At 39.9% G+C, this 16,784-nt stretch overlaps 1 protein-coding gene across 7 annotated transcripts in view; it reads right to left on the bottom strand.

The window, feature by feature from the left end:
- The window catches only part of MAP3K1 (mitogen-activated protein kinase kinase kinase 1), a 40,275-nt gene that overhangs the window by 14,135 nt on the left and 9,356 nt on the right, over nt 1–16,784 (bottom strand). For all 7 annotated transcript variants that reach the window (XR_002100410.1, XR_002100409.1, XM_019532091.1 and 4 more), the window contains exons 5-15: nt 14,232–14,348; nt 13,478–13,626; nt 10,999–11,120; nt 9,541–9,622; nt 9,247–9,427; nt 7,549–7,836; nt 6,915–7,036; nt 4,263–4,354; nt 3,764–3,953; nt 2,182–3,445; nt 266–418 (exon numbers count right to left, since the gene is read on the bottom strand). Coding sequence is in view for 5 of the 7 variants with exons in the window: in XM_019532091.1 (XP_019387636.1) it covers nt 266–418; nt 2,182–3,445; nt 3,764–3,953; nt 4,263–4,354; nt 6,915–7,036; nt 7,549–7,836; nt 9,247–9,427; nt 9,541–9,622; nt 10,999–11,120; nt 13,478–13,626; nt 14,232–14,348 (2,760 nt within the window). In the remaining 2 variants the exon portion in view is untranslated. The remainder of the gene's footprint in view (nt 1–265; nt 419–2,181; nt 3,446–3,763; nt 3,954–4,262; nt 4,355–6,914; nt 7,037–7,548; nt 7,837–9,246; nt 9,428–9,540; nt 9,623–10,998; nt 11,121–13,477; nt 13,627–14,231; nt 14,349–16,784) is intronic.

The following is a 16,784-nucleotide window of genomic DNA, read 5'->3' as shown; positions in this document are numbered from 1 at the left end:
GGAAAAAGAAGGACATTTCTGGGCAGCAGGGAGTAAAATCCAGGGTTCTAAACAAGGCATCAGTGGAGCAAGCAGGACTGTCTTTGAAAAATATTCCATGGCTCACAATGCAATGCATGCAACTCCTGTAGGTGAATCTGCAGGGACAATGTCACGAAGGACAAACATCATTACAGGATTAGTTCCAAGTTATTTATTTAATGTTTTCTCTTCAAACTTATTCAGCTACTAAATTTCTAGACAATATCTGAAGTGGATCATTTACCTGTTTTACAGCCATTAATGTACCAGTTCCTACATCTTGAGCTTGATAACAGGAAGAAAATGCTCCAAGACCTATTTGTTGACCTTTGAGCCATTCCATATCTTCTCTGTAATGGTGTTTTGCTTTGGTATGTCCAGGAAGGGTTTCTGGTGTCTGCAAATTGAATTAAGATGAATGAGTTAAAAACCTCAAGAGTTTATTTGAAAATTAAGACAGACTAGCATTCCTAGGGAAATTTCAATCTTTTGGCAGCGTGTTTAAGTCCCTGTTTAACATGAGTTGACCAAATTAAACAGCTTTAGATTATTAATGCCAAGCTTGGGAATGGCAGTTGTTCAGGAACAGATTTGTGCAACAGCAGAAAAAAACCCCCAAACATATTGTATTTAGAAAATGATTCTGCTTACAGAGATGGCACGCAACCTTAATGATAAAACTGAAAGAACCTGTATCCAGTATTTGGGTAAGAGTTTTGAAAAGCAACTAAAGTGACCCATGTTTAGATGCTGATTAGTTTGAAATTAATTCTCTATTTAATAAAATTAATTTAAAATTAAATGGAGCCTGAAAGAAGTTATTTGAAACACTCCAAAATTCATACAAGTACTTCTTCTCACCGCTGTCTGTAGCACATAGGGCTCCAATTCAGGTTGAGATACCAGTATGCTAGGTGTATAAACACACAATCCCTGTTCCAAAGAAATTATAATCTTAATAGATGAGAACAGGAAAAAAAAATGATGTGAAGGCACAGAACAGATGAGAAGAGACCTTTTTAGCTATAATTTTATCTATATTTGACATCATCTTCTCTGAAAATTTGAATTACAATAGCTGGCGAGATCTAAATCCATGTTGGCGGTCAACACTCCTTGGCTGGGATAACATTTTGTATTGGATTTGCCATGAACTCATGCTATGTTTGGCAAAACCTGAAGTAGCCTTTATTTGTAAATACTTGCCTCTTTCTTCATCACCTTCAACTCAACTATGTCACTCAAAGTTATACATTTTGTATCAATTCTTTTCCCCTTCACAGAGAGACTCATCAGATTATGTCAATTCTTTCTTTAAAAGATCAAAAAAATGTTTTGTCTTTCTATTGCTAAAGCTTATATTCACTACCTAGTGGTAATGCATGCTCCTTTCTTTAAGCTGCTTGTATCTTTCTCACTTCTCCTACCCACATGTGCTGTTATTAATATTTTCCCCACTACTATTGCCACTTCTGTCATTCTACTTCTCCTGTTTCTAGCCTGGCTACCTTTCATCTTCTACATCAAGTTCAATTTCATTATCAAAAACCTGGCACTCTGCTCCTGCTTGAAGCCATCTGATTATTCCATGCTTCATTTCCCTCTCCCTTAACTGTTTTGCACTCTTCTCCCATTCTTGCTTTAACTTTTTTTCTCAACTACTTTAGTGCCTGGAAGCCTCTGGTGCACTGAACGCTGCTGTTCTTTCAGATAGCTTTTCAAAATGTTTTTACAATGATCTCAGCAAGATTCAGTTGCACCATGGACTCAGACTAGCAAAGAGCAGGATGTTGTCTATTGTGGCAAATATCAATTCTGGAAAAGCCTTCCAATGAGATTACTGGAAGCAAGAAGCAAAAACCACTTAAAAGGGAGCGTTATTAATTTACAAAAGGAACTGTATGGCATGGTGCCTCCAATAGCTGTGCCTGGACTTTATAACCCAGTAACTCCCTATGCTATGCTGCTATATTCCAACACACGTTAGATGCCAATACTTTCATCAGTATCTGTATTCTATTCTACTTCACGGAGAAGGAATACTGTACTCCTTATATATTTAAGGAATGTCAGAAACACATTAGCATTATTAAACAAACAGATATGGAAATAAAACATGGGCTCATGGAAAAACGAAACACAAATCCTCAGAATACTCACATCCTGCTGAATAATTATGATATCTTCACCATTTTCAACCTGTAGTTGAGGAACTATTGGTAGGGCATCTTGAGATGCTGACATTGCCATGGCAATAGCTAAAGCTTCTTCTTCTTCAGCTTCCATCTTTTCCTTGCATTTTTGATTATGATTAACATCATCTTTATAAGTATTGTCATTTTCTGCTCGCTCAGGAGAAAGAACAGCGACTTCAGACTTGAACGTAACCATGCCATCACTTGTAGGCATGGAGGCTTCAAGTAGGTCCTCAATACTAGAATTGAGCTCTGCATTAATATCCAGCCGACTGCACTTTTCCTCCACTGGTGTGAACACTGACTCTTCACTTGGTATAACTGCATTGCTGTTCCTATTGCCATCACACTGTGAAATGTCCTTCAGATCAAGTGTCATACTGTTTTTTGAGGTCTCTACATGCTTAGTCATTTCACATGGGGTGGGTCGAGATGGCTTTGGCCTGTGTATGTGATTAGATGGCATAGGTCTGGCCTGGGTAAAAACTGGGGAAAGTTTCTCTGGATCCTTATTTTCCAAACAGTTTCTTTGAATCTGGAGAGAGAGTTTCCGTTGGGTTTGAGGAGAAATGGAGGGTATTTTGCAGGGAATGAATGCCTGAGGTCTGAGTTTAGATACATCTGTTACAGTGCCAGCTGGTACAGATGGGGTTGAGGGAGAAGGTAATGTTGGGAATAATGTTTGGGAATGACTGGATGAGGGAGAAGAGTTCAAACACTGACTGTGGGGTCTGCCTTTCGTTTGAATGGCTGGCTTTGGTTGCTCAGTGGTTACTGATGAAACAGGAAGTCCCACAGACATGCCAGCCAGCGTTTCAGAAATGTCCTCTGGACTGGCACTCAGCAATGCTTTCCCACTTTTCCCTGATAACTGGATAGTATTGTTAGGAGTATTATTTTCTGTTGCTTCTGGAGAGTTATCTGGGACAGGTGGCTGCATAAAGTCATCACGTCGGCATTCTACAGAACGCATCTCCTCAATGTTTAGCTGGATGACTTCTGCAATTTCCATTTCATCTGCTATTGCCATCAAACGTCGACGCATCCTCGTGTAATGAGTTGAGCTCGTCACACTCAGCATTTCTAACAGTTTTATAAAAACATGGGGTACTCTTGCAACCATTCTTGCAGCACTCAAAAAAACCCTCCGGGATAGTTTACCAACCATTGAGTGGGAATTATCAATTGACTGCAAGGTGAATTTCAAGAGGGACAACAGCTTCTTATACCTAAAATAAATAAATAAATAAATAAAGCTCACACTTATCAGTTAATTAGTACCATAAAAAGTAAACTACAGAAAAAGTGCATCAACATTATGTTACATTTACTACTGCTTATTTCAGAACATATATTTGAAAATGAAAGACAAGTTTTACAACTTTAAATTGTATTTTCAAAATGTGCATAGATATGCAGTCGTTATACCCCCTACCCCCATTACATGGAAAAAATAACTTTTTTGCACATGGATAACATAGGGACCCCACTGTGGAAAACTGGCTAGTAATGATCAGTTCTAAAGAAGAAAAATAATATACAAGTACCTGTCTACTACAGTGTCAGCTTGTAAAATGTCCCCACTAAGAATGTGGGGGTAAAATTCACCAGGGAATTCCAATAAGAGTCTGTCTATAAGACAAAGACGCCCAAGGAGCGCTTGCCAGTTGTTCGATTCAGTTTGGGTTCCAAGAATACAATTTAAGACGTAATCGACGCCACCAATACCAATAGACCCTATTAAAAAAAAATTACAGTGTTAAACCCATTTCCAATCTAGATCCTATGAAATAGATAGATAGATCAAAAAACCAGGTTGCTGCAAGGTGAAGGCAACATAGTTATACAGAACATAAATTATGTTGTTTTTTATGTCAGAAATAATTGGCTCAACAGTAACTTGTATTGTTATTGTTGTTTATGTTATCTGAAACAAAATTTCATTAATAGAAGATTTTTAGTAATTTCCTTACTATAGTTGTCCATGTATCCTTAGAGCTGAAATATTTTACTATAATTCTTTACATGGAATAAAGATGCTTTTACCGGATTTAAGTATTTCTCTTCCAACTGCCAGCTCTCCTGCTTGGCCTTTACACATCTCCAACAGTGTTGAAACTGAAAGTTGACTTGTGCGGCTAAAACAAATTAAAAGCAAAAAGTAAACATTACATTAGATATTCCTGATGGTTAATATTTTCATTATTAATATTTCTGACATCTTTACAGCAGTACCTTTGCAGTTGATACCTTGAATATCTGTATTTTGTTAAAGTTATTTCATATTTTTAATAGGGCTGTCAAATGATTAAAAAAAATTGATAATGATTAGTTGCATGATTAAAAAATAACTCGCAATTAATCATGATTTTAAATGGATACCTTAAAAACTCAAAATTATGTGCAGAAAAACTCAAAGTTATGCAAAATTATGCAGGCACTTTGTATGGTTGGGGGATGGATGTGGTGTGTGAATCTGTGAAGGTGTGAGGAGGCTGTGAGTGTGGGGTTTGGAGCCTGGGGAGGGGGTTTCTGCATACCCTGCCAGGATGTGGGGTACTGTGGGTCAGGAGTGAGAGGCAGCAGCAGGGCTGGGGGGGCACTGTGGCTTGGGAGTGAGGGGCAGACATACACACTACTCAGCAGGCAAGTGTGTGTGCGCGGGGGGGGGGCAGATCAAGACCACCCCTCCCCCACAGTGAGGGAGGGAATGAGGCAGAGGCAGGTCATGGAATGGAGTCACGGCTCATCCAGGGGGGTTTCAGTCCTGCCACTGTGCATACCTCCGGGGAGGCATAGGGGGAACATGCCCCCTGGATTTGTGCATGGGACGCAGGCTGCAGCTGCTTCAAGCTGGGGTTCTATGCTCCACTGCCTTTTGCCCTGAGAGCCATGTGACTCCATGATGTGCCTCCCGCCGCCAGGCAATCAGGGGATGCGGCACAGGCAGCGTGTGGCTCCCAGGGCAAAGGCAGCATGGCAGAGAGCCTCAGCACGCAGTGGCAGCCCCCTTCTGCCCCATGCACAAATCCAGAGAGCACATAACCCCCATGCTTCCCCCAGGGGTGCACGCAGCAGTGGGAGTGGCACCCCCCAGACCCTGCATGAGCCACAGCTCTGTCCCACAATCTGCCCTGGTCCCAGGGCCCCATTTACCCCAGCCCCTGCCTCTGCCCCCACTCTGTGGGGTCCTTGAACTGCAACCCTCCCCCCACCTCCAGTGTCCCTTCACCTCCACAGACTTAACTGCTGGGAGCTGCTCCACATGGCACCAGGCTGTGTTCCTGGCTGCCTGCAGGCTGCAGCTGCGTGTCTGTGTTTGTGTGCACCCTTTCCCACTACTGCAGCCACCTGGAGCCTGTACCCAGGCTGCCCTGCAGTCCTCTGCACTGCCACCACTGCCTTGTGGGGTGGCTTGGAGGCAGTGGTGACAGTAGTGAAGCAGAGCCCAGGCGCAGGCTCCAAAACCACATGTGCAATTAACATGTAAAAAAAAAAAACAAACAAACAAAAAAAACCACGAACATTTGACACATTAATTGCAATTGATTGACAGACTTTTTTTTTTTTTTAAACATACATCATCCTTGTTGATTTTACACAACTTTTACCTTAAAAGTAACTTCTGGCATTGTTCACCTACAATCACCACAAATCAATCTGCATACAAGTTAGGTTACTGTACTAAGACTTCCAAGAAGAGCAACAGTTGTAAAACACTGTTGCTGTAAATAGCACTCTTACAAAATTAACATTCCAGAAGCCCAATAATACTTTTTATGGAACAATGTAAAGCACAGATCAGCTGGTATTATCCCTTCATATTTAGGGGAACAATGCATCATCTCTTACTGGGCTACCAAAAAAGACACCTTTTCTAAAATGCATCTGATAATTAACATGTAATTATCAGCATGACACATTAAAAACATCAGAAAAACAAATATGTCCAATATTTTATGCAAGTAACCTTTGTATTTAAATACCAATCACTTGATATTCTGGTACTTTTAATTTCTACTATGCACGCAGATAGATAACTGAACCTGTGAAACTTCTCGTTAGTCATTATTTTCTATGACAGGGATGGAAGGCCCCAGTCAAGGAGCATGGTCCTACCCTGTTATAGGCTACACAAACAGGCGAAATAGTCCATCATACTCCAGAGGTCACAATCTAGAATTAGTTTGATGCTTAGTCAAAGAAGTGAGCAGAGGACAATAACTTAGTGACACTATTGCAAGAATATTAAGAACCAGACTGGTAAAGAATCTCAGTGGAAGTTCCAAGTATTAGCCACTAAATAACTGGAGGTATGGGAAAAGACAGCAAAGGAGGAGACTGACAAAAATGTACATTTGTGACAAAAAGTAAGTAAAAGGTAGGCCATATAAAGACAGTAAGAAAGTTGAGCATTAGCCCCTCAGTAGCCAAGTACTTTAGTAAAAAAAATATCATGGAATGATTCTAAAATAATTATATCTACGGTGCTATCTTACCGCTAAATGAGCATTTGAACAAAACTTCAATGGCCTAAAACAAAATATTCTATGGCCTGTTTAGCCATGATCAACCCCTCCTGCAACCAAGAGTTTGAGAGCTCTTTGCTTGCCCATGATGTAGTACTGATTGAAGTTTTAAAAGACTGAGTTTTCAATAAAGACCTTAAATGAGTCTGGAATGAATCAAAGCCCATACCTGTTGGCATCTGCACATTTAACTAATATGGTCTCTACAACTGGTTTGAGAAGTCGCTGTAGTTTTGTCCTCTCTGCCAAAGTATAACAAGGAGTATATACCAGCATGGCTCTTAATGTTTTCTAAGAGGAGGGAAGGAGAGAGGTATTAAATCAGGTCAGCTGCACTCAAATCTCTTAAGGAAAACATTATAAATAGGTTTAAATACATAAAACAGAGTGCACATGCATGCATCATTAATATTTTAAAGTATGCAACCTTTCAACCTACTTCGTTAGTATTAAAATGACTCAATCTTGCATTCCACATGACGTGTCTGATTCTTGTTCTACCAATATGGTTAATATCAGCAGCACTAATAGGTCCAATCATTTTGCCTGGCATCTGAGATTATGTGGACAGTTTCTCAGTTAATAAAGTTAGTCAAACTATGCCAATTTATATTTGCTGAGGTGTTTGCTCAGTTCCTTTTAAGAAAGTGCTTGAGCACTAAATGGACTTTTCAGTTGTGCTGAGAATCAACAATTTGCATAGATGTGGGTAGGGGTTATGGGTGCTTAGTAACTCTGAAAAGCTAGGTGGCCAAGCAACTTCACAAAAATGCCAAAATACGGTAAAGTAAAGAGTTACTTACTAAAGCAGCAACATACACTTTGTACACAGGGTCAGCACAGACCATGGACAGCACACTGCAGCAGGATTCCACTACAACATCTCCTGAGATAGTGGTCTGAGATGACCCACTAGCTGCTCCCAGAGCTCCAGCACTTGTGTTGTTCCCATTGCTTCCAGAATTTCCAGTGCTTTCACCATTAGCCAGTAACAGAGCACCACTAACATCATGGGAAAGACGTCTAAGTGCCATTTCTCGTATATTCCAGTTTCGAGAAAACAAGCAGCCAACTAACTCCATTCCAAATACCTAGTAATAGTAAACACACTCCATTTGATGTGGTTCCAGGTCACAATATTACGAGCTCAAGTATTTAAGTATTTAAAGAAATAACATTTCAAGTTAAAAATCTTGTCTTAAATGGTTTCTAAGAACAAATACCAACTGTATTGCATACTTTTAAAAATACAATAACCTTTTATAAAGATAAGGCAAAATACAATATATATGTTACTGCACTGGCTTTTCAAAAGATTTCACTTATTTAAAAAAAATACAGTAAAATCCCAGTTATCCTGCATTCTACTAGCCAGAATACTCTATTAATCAGCACCATGCTGCTATGCACCACCCCACGCCACCACGTGCAACCATCCCACACCGCCACTATCCACCACTCTGTGCTGACACCACATGCAAGCCCTGCCTCTCTTCCCTCCCAGTATTTTTAGCTATCCTGAATTTTTACACAACAGGCAGCTGGCGTTCTCCAACTCATGCCAGATAACAGATTTTACTGTACTGATTTCTGCCCCAACTGTTTTTTGAAACTATAGCATAATCTGAAACCATTTACTAACTGCTACAATAGGTAGTGAAGGAAGAATGCTAGTAATTTCAATAACTGTTTCCTTCTATGTAGCACTCAGCATAACAATCCTTTCTGCAGAAAACAGGTGCAGCAACGACAGTGGCAGTGCAAGTTCCCCAGACAGCTTTCCATGATAAACTAATTCCATCTTTAGAGAGAAGAGCAGACTGGCCACCTAACCCTTCGGCACTTAGCTATGCAGCATCTGCTATGAAGAAGGGTATCTATTAATGTTCACTGTGCTTTTGATGTAACATTTTCTTGTATATGACAATGAAGCAGAGCTTTTGAGATTTTCCAAACTTAAACACTGAAAACAAAACTAAGAAATATTTTTAATGAAAATTAAACTTATTAACCATATGGTTCAGAAGACTATCTCCATAAGATGCTTTAGGATTGCACCAGGTACAAAACTTGTGCATGTGTGAGAAGATTACAATGACTATTTTGCAAGATTCTCATCGTTAATTTTCTCTGTACTACCAAGTGGTTTATTTAGTAACTTCAGTACCATATGAGGATATAATCCTTTTCAGACATAGTCAGAAGAAATAATTGTCATGGATGCTGGTGGGCATTACCAGGTGATTTCTCATATTATTTTCTTATTTTCAAGAGAGATGAAACTACATGAACAAAATAGGCTTGTGAAGAAGAGCAAAGTTCTATTGGTGAGTATGCACTAGAGAATTAGCACAAGCAATAATATGCAAAGCATCTTCCTTTTGTCAATTCACAAAGAAATAGAGTTGGGTCCTCTGAAAATGGAATAAGTCCAAGAACAAGTGGCTCTGAGTAGCGAAAAGATAGGAAAATATCATATCAAGATGACAAACTAACATTACCTGAATCCATGGCTCAGCTAAATCTTTATAGACTGAAGGGATCTGCTGAACCCCATAATGAGTAAGATTAAAACTGCTATCCTGTGCTCTCCTTTGTGATCCAGCTGTAGGCTGCTGCTGAGTTTGCTCCTGAACCACACGGAGAACAGAAGGAGAATCCCCAGGGCTTGGCAATTCATGACTGCAAAGAAACAGCAAATACTTACTGTGGAGGAACACATTAAACACAGAAGTTCCGTACACTTAGCTAAATGCCTTGAAATGGAAGATTCACTATGGTCATTAAATACTTACCTATAGAAATCATGTGATCTCCATTTAGATCTGCAAAGGGGGCATATAAGTGGCTCCCTGTTTTGTCGACACTCTTCTGCCCCTGAAATTCAGTGAAAGCAAAACAACATGGTGTCTAAAGTATATGGCAAACATACGAAGGAAAGACCAATATCTGGCTATTAAAAAGTCAGTATTTTTAACATTTTATTTTAAATTAAAATATATCCTTTTCACCACAAGTATAAATGTAGTTCTGAATTCAGCTCTTAGTACTCAGCATAGCTAGGTCATACAATGCATGCATGCCTTTTTGTTTTATTCTTCTGATGTGCAGATTTCTTTTAATCCTAATACTGAATATATATTTATACTTTTACGAGCAAAACAGTGTATTAAGATATAAACAAACCTCACCCCCTGGGCCTTATATATGGAAGGCTGATTATACTGGTTAAAAGCCACCGCTGATCTACTAGAGAACATATTCATTTAAAGTTGTACAATGTTCAGTCAGAATGTTGTTTGGCTGCCAACTGCTAGTAGGTAACTACTGTAATGTAATTGGATTCGCTTAACATCGCTTCGCTTAGTCACATTTTTCAAGAACGTAAATATGACGTTAAGGGAGGAATAGCTGCATGTTGTATACCCCATGGTCAAACAGCATATTCTTTTCTATTTTAATGAGTCTAGAGCCCAGAAGTTTAAGTATCTACCACTGACTTTGAGCTAAGAGGTATGGATCTTTTAACTTGGGTAGTAAAAGCCCAGACTTAGATTTTAAGTATGATCAATACTGATAAACTCAAGGGCATCAAATTACCAAATACAATTTATGACTTGGTGACAAACCATATTCTATTACCAATAATTTCAGAAACTATCAATTTCTGATTCCATACCAGATCTCACTTGCTTAGCAATATTTTCGTTTAAGCAACATTTTTCCTAAAGTGTAACTTACCTAGCTCTTTGAATTAAAAAGATGTTTTTGTAAAATGTATTGTATTGCACACAGTAACATTTAAATAAAGGGATTCTACACACATACACTTTCTGTCCTGAGCTCTTGTTAAGATATAGTCATTTAATATTTTCTTCCAAACATGCATATGATTTAGTATCAAAGTACTATTTAATCACATTACAGAAGATACTTCCTTAGAATTCTGCTCCCTCCATACTTTCATTGTACTCTCCGGGGGCAACATGCTTTATTTACAGTAACCAGATTTCCTTTTTAATACCAACTAATGTGATAGGATTTCACTGAAGTGATCTACATAAGCATCACAATAAAACAGAGCCTGGCATTCTTTTTTCAGTTCTCTACAAGTTTAAAATAAAATTGTTTAGCTTTGATGCTTTCCTTTTTCTTCTCACCCATTTGTTGGGATGCAATTAACCTGCTATATTTCAAAACCATTTCTGTATTTTGGGTCATCAGTAATGAATGTATATAAAACAATGACATACAGATAGACATGCAATGGTGATGTAACTTGTTTCTGCAGCCATCTTCGCACACTGTCAGACTTTCTTCATCCAGCATACCTAGCAAACAAATGGGGCACATCTGTTCTTCTTCATCCTTCATACTGAAAAAGACAGATATAAGTGAGTTTAAAGAAAATGCATGTAGCTTGATCCAAATGACCTTTAGGTTGAATACATAAATACCAAGAATTTTAGGTTGCCTTGATTTGTAAATATGACATGAATTTTATTAAAATATTAAAGGCTGAGATTTGGAAGCCTACTCAGTGGCCTGATTTTCGGAAGTGCTGAGCACTCAGCAATTTGTGTTAAGAACAAGAGCTGTAAAGTACTTGGGCATTCTGAAAAGTCAGACAAGACATCTAAATATACTCATAGATTTGGATGCTTAATTTAATGCACCCTGTAGCTTACAAATTCTGGCTGAAATAAATCAACTTTATTACATTCAGCATTCAATCTTGGAAATTTCTTCTTTGCCACACCTCTATCTGAATGTCTGTTTACAAGTTTCCTTTAGACCCCCATGGCAAGTGCTGTATATTATTTAAATGAACAAGTGTAAAATTCTAAGAGCAAATGTAAAATGAATGCATCTACCATATATTTTGCATTGATAGGTGCAAATGCTCTTGCAAAGAAGGATGATACAATACAATCAAGATTACCAGTCAGATTCAAAACAACCAAATCTGATCAGCTACATTGTACACGGATGTTCATTTTATTTGCTCTCAATGAACTATTACTTTGATTTTAAACCAATACCTATAGATTCTACAGAGAATGTATTACTGGACTGAATTACATTGACCAATATATTTTGAAAATGGTTGATATATTGCTCTTTAATAATTTTATAAATATGCCAAAAATAACAATACATTTGCATGATAAATTGTATGTACCTACATACTTTTAAACCCTTCTGGGGCAAACGACAGGGTTTTAAAAAAATGTTTTCCTTCTTATCAAAATGATAGATTTTTCCAGTATTAGCCACATAAATATGGCCCAGCTGGTAGTTCTGGTTAGGTTTTCAATAGCGCATAGTTCCTCCAGGAGCATCAGATGTTTTGAGATTTGCAGTTTCACCATAGTGATGTGTCTAGGTCATTAAGAGTAGCCCCACTTCCACACTTGTCTCCTGAACTGTCAATTCATGGTCCTAAGACTGTGAGGAAAGATTTGGCAACAGCAGTGCATATTCTGACACTTAACTGTCTCAGGTTGTGTGTACCACATTGCCAATCCTGCAAGCCACTAACGATTCTAAGTGTTCAGTGGAGTCACTCTGGCATTCCCATACAGGTTTGTTCACATTTGTTGGTCTTAGAAATTCTTTAATACACAGGCAGCTGTCATTCAGCAACAGAGTCCAGCTTTTTTGTATAAGCCAATCTTTCCCATAACAGACATGCATATTTGGGTCACTGAATAAGAAAATACAAGTGCAACAGCTCTTCATATTGCCAAGTGGCTTCTCAATCTGAAAATGCAAGGTTCCCAAATATAGTTTTCTAGGTGCTAACTTTGCCTCCTGTCTTCTCCATATGCATCTTGAAGGAGAGACTGCAGTCCATCATTTCAAGGTAGCCAGGCTTCCAGCAATGGGCAAATGGTATCCCATTCTAGATGAGGCTGAGTTTTCAAATGGACTCAAGGTTCCAGAAGTGAAAAAAAATGTGCTTGTGTTTTAGCCAGTTTGGTGGTTAGTCAGTCCGTAGTATAACAAACTAAAAGTCCAGGCAGTGTAAATGTTAATAAAGCTTCACTCTAAGGAAAATCCTTATACCAATACACAGATTGTCAGCACAGATTAGCCAGTCATTCATGTAGATGCTGAAGAGAACTGCGGTAAGTCTTTCCAACTGGTCATTTCATTGTTGCCATCATCAACTCCATTTCCCACACACAGTTCAACATAAAAAGCATTGGTTCTCCTGTAGTGTCATACAAAGTGGCTTTCATCACTCAGTGCTTTTCAGCATATTCCCAGAGGCACATCAGTGTTGCTCCCTAAAAATTCAGCTCGCTTTCAAAAGTACTTGCGCAGGAAAAAAGTGAGATCAAATATCTACTTTGTGAATACATGTATGCATGTTGTACATGAACACGTTCATCACATGAGTTTCCACAGTTAATAACTATACCAGTCTTAAAACAGCTGAAACCATATAATAATAAAAAAAAACTCTGAGGAAACACAACAGGCACAAATAATAATATCTAACTGAGTGTTGTACATTGATTACACCCACATTGGTACCAAGATGATTGTGATACATGCTGGAATCTTGATTGGCTGCATATATGTAAAAATTTAATATGGCTTGAAATGGAAGCAGCCTTAAACAAAGAAATAAATTGTAGGGGTACCTAAACCTTCAGATCAAAGTAAAACCATGTAGAGAAAAAAAACCCAAAAAACTTTTAATGCCTTGAGAAAAGTACTAACCTGTTTTCTGAACTAGATGTGGAAGTACTAGATGATGACAATGTATGAGAATTTGACATGCGTGAGACAAACTTCTGGATGGTGTTACGAGATGGAGCTTTGATCCTTGAGCTACGCCTACTGTGATATTTCTGGAACAAACTCTCAACCTAACATTGGGAAAAGACAGTAATAGCATTTATGCTATGAGTATCTCACATTACAAAGTGAACTTTCTGAAGTTTAAACATTACTAAAAAAACTATTCACCTACATGTTTATAATACATTATTATTAAATTGTAGTAGGAGCAGGGATTTCAGAAATCATCGATAAGATGGCTTTAAAGGATTATACTAATTTATAATAAAATGGTCTATTGATTTTATTTACTGTTCATTTAGTAGCATAAAAATTGTCTGGAAAATCCCTGCCTGTTTAATAAACAACTTAGTCCTCAGACAACAGATAAATGATGCACAGTAGATGTTGATGCAGTATCAATTTAGGTGGAAATGAAAGATTATGCTGTATTCATTTAACTTAAGCTCTCTATTGCTACTTTCAGCTGCTCCTTTCTAACTGCAGAAAATGTGTCTACTATTTACATAATTTTTGAAGTTAGTACATAGTAACCTGCTAAATTAACATCTTGTATTTGTTTTTTCAGAATTCAGAAAAAAATTATGGAACTATTACAGTCTTGCCCTAAAAATATCATTATTTGAAACGTATCCCAATTTGCCATTGGAGGAATACATGAAGAATACATTACCTCAAAATTCTTTAATGTCTTTCTCCACAGCATTGGATCTGAGGGTTCAAGCTGGAACACTCGAAGCATGACAAACAGCAGATGAATACAAAATGTTCCACGCCCACAACTACAGGTCTACAAAGAAACATATAGTAGGTTCAGGGCTCTATTCTGGCTTAATCCTTACATATTTCTCTTCTTCATTTAAGTGTATAAACTGCCTAATAGTTTACCCAGACACTGCTAATGTCTAGTTTGAAATTATATGGATCTTCATATGGCCACAGGCCCAGATAAAAGAAATATTTTTACGAAAAAAGAATAAGTTTCTGAAATGTGACTTGCATTCCTATTATTCACCAACACACACATTTTACTTATAATATAATGCATATGTGTGTGTGTGTGAAAAAGCAAATAATAATGGTACTTTCCATCAGATTTTTTTCTTCTCTCAGAGGCTACTGTTACTCTTCAGATAAAAAGAAGTTAAACATATGGGCATTATACATCAGGAGTAGAACAGCAATGAAAGAATGTTTAGCCAGACTTCGGTACCCAGTTCTAAAGGCACCAAGGTCCAGTTGTTTCCAAAAGAAAATCAAGACCAGTATTAGAAAGGTCTGTGAAGAGGACTCAGTGAGTATTAATGTTACCATGAGACCATTTAAAGAGCTTTCACGTATGACGGTTAAATAAATACCAAGAAAAAAAAAACCTAAATAGCTTGTGTATAGTGTTCCATAGACACAAGAGATTAAAAATGCTCACTGTAGTGGGAAGTGAGTATAACAAAAAACTTCAGCCAAATTATTAAACATCACATACACTGAATGAATTTAAGTAACTTTAAAAGAGAAGCGCTTGCTCCAGTCATAAGTTTGCAATATATTCAGCAAAACACAAACTTTGATAATCACATATGCACACGAGATGCTTAATGTCCATTGGACTAATTTTACTGTGCAGTAGTGCAGCTAGCAAAAATCATCCTCATGTGCAGTAGACTTAGTCCAATGAACATTAAGCGTTGCCAAAAAAGTGTTCATTTGCACTAATGCGCAGTAGTGCCTATTACAGCATTAAGTCAGTATCTGTTATTACAGGCACTAAACTTAATGTACCACATTCAAGGCACATTAAAAACATGTAAACACACCCAGTACCTTTTAAATCAGGCTTGTCCAAAATGTGACCTGCCAAGGCAGGGGGGCACGTGTGCCACTCACACGAGCACCCCCTTACCTCGGCGGCGGAGGTAGCAGCAGCAGCAGAGGAGACAGAGGTGGGGGCAGCAACAGCTGATTCCCCCTAAGGTAAGTGGGGCAGAGGGCATGGCACATCTGAGGCGGATCCGGAGGGGAAGCCCTTCCGTGCCGCCTTAGCTCGCCCGACAGGGAGCCGTGCTCCCGAGCCATGCGCGGGCAGCACGCGCGAACAGTGCACGCAAACAGGTGCGCTCTGTAAGGGCGTGAGGTAGCTGCACAGAGCAGCAACCCCAGGGAGCAAAGCAGCGGGCGCACCTCTGCAGGCATGGTGATGCAGACGCGGAGTGCAGCTGCCAGGGGCCCTGCCTGGGTCCTGCCGCCTACCGTGGGCTCTTCTGAGGCCTCCACCCAGACGGAGCTCATGGTGGAGTCAGTGGCCCCTTGCCCCCTGTCTGTGGAGGGGGCTCGGTGGGGTCCCAGGGTGGGGTGGGGCCTGGAGGTCTCTTTGCCTGCCCCTCCAGGGCATGACTTAGGGCCCTGGAGGAGCAGGTAAGTGAGGTCCAGGCAGCGGTGAGCAGGCTGAGGGGGATCAGGGATGTAGAGGATGAAATTGATGCCTATTTCTATTCTCTGCAGGCCCAGTCACCCACTGTACAGCCCCCACAGGAGATGCATCCAACACAGGAGTGGAAGAAGGTGCCCAAATCCAGAGCTGCTAGGCCTAGAGTGGTGGAAGCTCCCCAGGTTCAGCTGGGGAACAGGTTTGATGCCCTGGCAGCTGTGACGGAGGAGGACGGTGGAATGGCCTCCGGCAGGGACGATGCCACTCCCCAGACAACAGGGAATGGGCAGAGAGCAAACACCAGGAGGAAGAAACGCTGGGTCCTGGTGATCAGAGACTCCATCCTACTGGAAGGTCCCATCTGCCGGCCCGACCCCTGGACACGACAGGTCTGCTTCATGCCTGGGGCTCGGGTCAAGGACATCACGGAAAGGATCCCAGCCTACATCCGACCTGCAGACCAGTACCCCATGGTTGTCGTCCGACGCGGCCAGGGGCAACCCTGACCGCATTATGAAGGATTTCAAGACTCTGGGAGACAAGCTGAAGGAGACGGGGGCACAGGTGGTATTTTCCTCTCTTCTTCTGGTGAGTAGGTGGGGACGGCGACTCAAGGCCTGCATTGGTGTGGTCAACCGGTGCTTATGCAGCTGGTGCTGCCAGGCAGGCTTTGGGTTCCTTGATAATGACCCATGCTTTCGGGCGGGGGACTTGCTGGGGTGGGATGGGCTTCGTCTCTCTCCTAAAGGCAAGCGTGTCTTCTCTTCCAGGTTGGCTCATCTCATACGGCGAGCTTTAAAC

Source organism: Crocodylus porosus, unplaced genomic scaffold (genome assembly GCF_001723895.1).
Source record: "Crocodylus porosus isolate Cpor-Errol unplaced genomic scaffold, CroPor_comp1, whole genome shotgun sequence".
Lineage (NCBI taxonomy): Eukaryota > Metazoa > Chordata > Crocodylia > Crocodylidae > Crocodylus > Crocodylus porosus.
Note: the sequence above shows the minus strand (reverse complement) of the source record. Positions and strands in the feature narration are given on the sequence as shown.